At 44.0% G+C, this 4,161-nt stretch overlaps 1 protein-coding gene across 2 annotated transcripts; it reads right to left on the bottom strand.

Annotated features, from left to right (window-relative positions):
• Positions 1 to 1,668: 1,668 nt before the first annotated feature.
• On the bottom strand, positions 1,669 to 3,637 carry LOC147899405 (uncharacterized). Of its 2 annotated transcripts, XM_087378613.1 has the most exons (3): positions 3,162 to 3,637; positions 2,837 to 2,938; positions 1,669 to 2,737 (listed from the first exon to the last, which is right to left on the bottom strand). In XM_087378613.1, the coding sequence occupies exon 3, from the start codon at positions 2,723 to 2,725 to the stop codon at positions 2,018 to 2,020; it is 708 nt and encodes a 235-aa protein (XP_087234739.1). In that variant the 5' UTR covers positions 2,726 to 2,737; positions 2,837 to 2,938; positions 3,162 to 3,637; the 3' UTR covers positions 1,669 to 2,017. The 2 variants fall into 2 exon arrangements, with proteins under 2 accessions (XP_087234739.1, XP_087234741.1); XM_087378615.1 differs by lacking the exon at positions 3,162 to 3,637 and adding an exon at positions 3,095 to 3,119 and having other exon boundaries at positions 1,669 to 2,938.
• Between the last annotated feature and the right edge of the window lie 524 nt (positions 3,638 to 4,161).

Below are 4,161 nucleotides of genomic sequence, written 5' to 3' on the forward strand. Positions count from 1 at the left end.
ACAACATTACATTAAAGATAAAGCCCAAAAGGAGTTAAAAATGCGGTCTTATTCATGCTTGACTGGAATTTGCTACTAACCCGATTTTTTTTCATAAAATAGGCTTCTATTAAGTATGAAAAAGCCCTACGAGAGCAAAAAATCAAGGCAAAAATACATCATGCAGTGCATGAGAAAACACCGCTCAAAAGGAGGTGGAACACAACCAAGGTTGGGGTTGAAAATGCCACCTCAACCTTGTAGTAGTCTCAAAGAAGAAAGGGGATTCCCCCCATTCTCTAAAAAATATAAATCTCTAAGTAGTAAAGTACTTGAAAGCACTAAAGAGTTGAGAAGATAATCAAGTCAACTTATGAGTCTCACATTTCTCATGAAAAACATCTATATTGTTGTAGTTGGAACTAAACCTTCAATGGCCTTTGGAAACTTTGAAACAATCTATTGAACTCATGACTATTAAGGAATCTCTTCCTGTATCATTGCAAAAGAGATATCTAATCCAAGTACAACCAAGGAATGTGTATTGAATTTGGGAGATGTATGCATTTATATTTGAACTCAACAATTGGTCACAACTTGTTGCTATTGGAAAAAATTCATTGGGCAGTACATGAATTTCCAAATTCTATTTCTGTAGTTGCACCTGAGAAAGAGTTTACTATCATTAAGTTATCTCTAGATATAATTTTATTCCTATGTAAAGGGGACATCAAGATTGGATTTTCATGAAAGAAAGGGATACATGAGGATGTCAATGAGCTACTAGAAGGAAAACTTGTTTTTGGTTGAAAAATGCTTCTACTAAGAAAGCTATAAGTGGGGGAGAATTAAATTCGATTGATGGATCCTCTTTCATGGCTTCCTAGGTAAAGGGGGCATCAAGATTTGATTTTCATGAATGAAAGGGACACATGAGGATGTCAATGAGCTACTAGAAGCAAGCTATAGGTGGAGGAGAATTAAATTCTAGAGATGGATCCTCCTTCATGGAGGATGGTCTTTTCCCAAAACCAAAGAATTGGAGGATTCATAAAAGTGTGACTATTTATTACGATGAAAACATCTTAGGTTTTCCATTTCGATTGCGATTAGGAAGTTTCTTATCACATTGATTTTGAAATCTAGGGGAAAATGAACTTCTTCTAAAGTTTTAAGCATTTTGTGTGTGATATATGTCCATAAGAGTAGGATTCGAATGATATAATGGTATAAAAGAAGAAGAATCCTTGTAGAGTGGGGAGGTAGGTGGCCCAATTTTTTGAGGAATTATTTTTCCCAAAATTCTACAACTTTTGACTTAAAGCTTCTTTCATAAATTTGTAAGTTTTTTTTTCAAAACATGGCACAAAAAAATGGAGATTTTTACCAGGTCCTTAAAAAGAAGAAACAAGTCAAAATCAAAATTTACCAGTTTACCCGGTTTTTAACTAACATAATATGAAAGGACACTAGGTCCTTAACTAAAAAAGAAGCAACACGTCAAATCAAAATTTAACAGTTTACCGAGTTTTTAACTAACATCACATAAAATGACAGTAGCTCCTTAACGAAGATTTCAAACTTAGCTAGAGATTGTCGCAACTGTCTTTGCAATCTACTTTTGGAAATTTGAATCAAGTCTATAGATAGATGATCTGCCACTCGAGTCTCGCTCTCAAGGAACTCGCACTTGCTCTTAAGGAAAGCTGCTGCTGGAAACTGGTCTGATTAAGAGCAGCTTCTACGGAGATACTTGAAACTGCAATTTGCAAAAAGATGAGAAAATTTGTAAAGTTTTAAAATCAAGCCTATCGATAGAACATCGTATCTGCCGCTCCCTCACGTTGTCTGATTGTTTAATGTCTTAACATAATCAGCTGCCTACACTATTCCAAAGGCGTACATAGAAAGGTGCAAGGAAGCGATCACTCCTCACAAATTTGTTTGTGAAAACTCTCTCTGCTCACAACTCGTCTTCAAGTATCTCAAGCAACTACCTAACTTTGCACTGCAGGACGCAAGCTACTGCTCCATTTACTTAAGCCGGGCCTCGACTGTCAGCCGGTCCTCCGGCGGCATCAAACGGAGAACAGCCATAACCGAATTCCGTATTTACAAAATGGTATGGGTTGCCCAATCCCCTACTAGGAAACCCCTGGGCTGTTGATTGAAACGAGGCAGCTGGGTGCACGAAGGCGGATTGCAAAAAAGGACTTACAAACTCCTGTTGAGGTAGCTGCCTCGTATCTGTAACGCCGTAGCCATTGAAAGCCGGTGGGATGCTAACGACTTCGGCGCCTTGCGAGTTGTCTTCTGCTGGCACCGTTGGAGATGCCAGAGAAGGTGGGTTTGGAGCAGCGGTGTCGTCTGATCTCCTTGTAATTTTGACTTTGGCTGCCACATCCACATCCTTGGAGATAGGTATCGATAAGCCTGGGCCGAAGACAACACCCCGATATACATTGTCGGACCCTCCCACCCTCAAGCTCACCAAGAACCCAGCATCGAACGAACCATCTACTACTCCATGAATAGCCTGGCCAACCATTGATGGTTTGGCATCGCAAGACGGAGAAGCATCGGTGCTTGTGACTCTTGGTTTCCTGGACTTCCGTTGCAACGGGGCTGTGTGCAGGACACCCAAAGCAGACATCTCGGCCGGGAGAAGGATCGTATTGGCTTTACGCGGGCGACCTCTTCTTTTCTTGGGTGTTCGTAACTCGTCAAGGTCGAAGGCCTCCTCCATCTTCTACAGTTGCTCCTGCACGTGGTAAGAAGTTCACAGATGAGAAGCCTTGCGTTTTTGCATAGAAAACTTAGCAACCGTAAGCAACCTGGCAAAGTGAATAGGCTCAACCTTCCGCTACTAATTGGACCAGTACAAGTATGCAATTTGAAGGTGAATTATAAAATTGCAACTTCGAAAGCCATCAAAAGAGCGCTCTGTCTCTCCCCCGGCCTGCAACAAGTTCAAGCGCTCCCGTGAGGCAAGGAAAAATTCCATGAAGCGTGATCTTCAACATTTGTGGCTTCACATTATCTTGCACTTAGTATACAATCTAATGCGACACCAACACTCCCAGAAAAAAGATATCTATGGAATTAGGCACAGGACTTTTGCAATGTTTGCAACTGCAAGTGAGTCGCTCGCAACCTAAACTTTCAAATGCCCCTGAACTCACCCACAGCATAAAGGTCATTTGTAACTTGCTTGGAGCTGCGAAACCGCCATGTAATTACTAGCCGGTAGCGAGGCTTTTCGCATGAGCTCAGCTCAGATGAGTAACCACCAGTACCTTTGATTCAGTAAAGTTCAGGGGCGTTTAATTTGCCATGCCGTGCACCTAATCGAGGCAAAAGATAATGAGAGGTAGGGCAGAGCGAGACTGCGAGTGGTGTGCGACGACGTAGAGTCGGTGCTAAACGGCTAAAAGTAAGCTAGCCGATAAAAAAGTGAAGCAGGAGAGAGCTGGGCGGGACTGCATGGTGAAGGAATCCGGCCGTCGGTACTGGTGAGAAATGGTGTGCAAGCTGAGAATATGGAGAGGGAGAAAGAGTGTGAGGGTGATAAAGAGCAGCTAGGTGGAAGACTAGCAAAGTTGACGGGGAGCGGTTGGAAGGAGGAGCGGGTGAGCGAAGGCGATAGGGGGGGGTGGGGGGGGGGGGCCGTGCCGGTCCGTGGGTTGGGCGAGCTGAGCAATGGCAGGGGACGGGCAACAGAAGCGGCAGCAACTTGCAGAAGAAGCAGCTGGAGGTGCGGGCTGTGTACATGCAGGCGACGAGGAGATACTTGGAAAAGACGTAAAGAGGCCAAGAGGGTGATAAGGCAGAGCAGCATAAACAAGGTGCTTGCACGCTTGTAGAGGAGGGAGTAGAATTAGAGAAGAGGATGAGGGTGGCGGAGCTCAAAAGTCCGCCACCCAATTCCACCACCCTGCTTGTGTATGATAATCGCCGTAGCTCAGACTTGGGACCTATAGTACACTGAGCACAATGCAGACCCTTTCATGGTTCAGCCTCCTGCTCCTCCTCCGCCTCCTCCGTCTCGCCGCCGCCCTGCACCCTCCCCTTGGGATTGTTACCGCCTCTATTCTTTATTTGTTTCATCCTCCCAATGCTCACCACTTCTCTTCACTAGGCTCCCCTCACCGAAATTTCTCACATTTCCCGCCTCTTGTTCAC

The sequence above is a fragment of the Dipteris shenzhenensis genome, chromosome 8, assembly GCF_047967505.1.
Source record: "Dipteris shenzhenensis isolate YYH24624 ecotype China chromosome 8, Dip_SZ_1.0, whole genome shotgun sequence".
NCBI lineage: Eukaryota > Viridiplantae > Streptophyta > Polypodiopsida > Gleicheniales > Dipteridaceae > Dipteris > Dipteris shenzhenensis.

What these genes read in the sequence shown, in the direction of transcription:
- LOC147899405 (XM_087378613.1), bottom strand. Translation starts at nt 2,725, where the DNA reads ATGGAGGAGGCCTTCGACCTTGACGAGTTACGAACACCCAAGAAAAGA.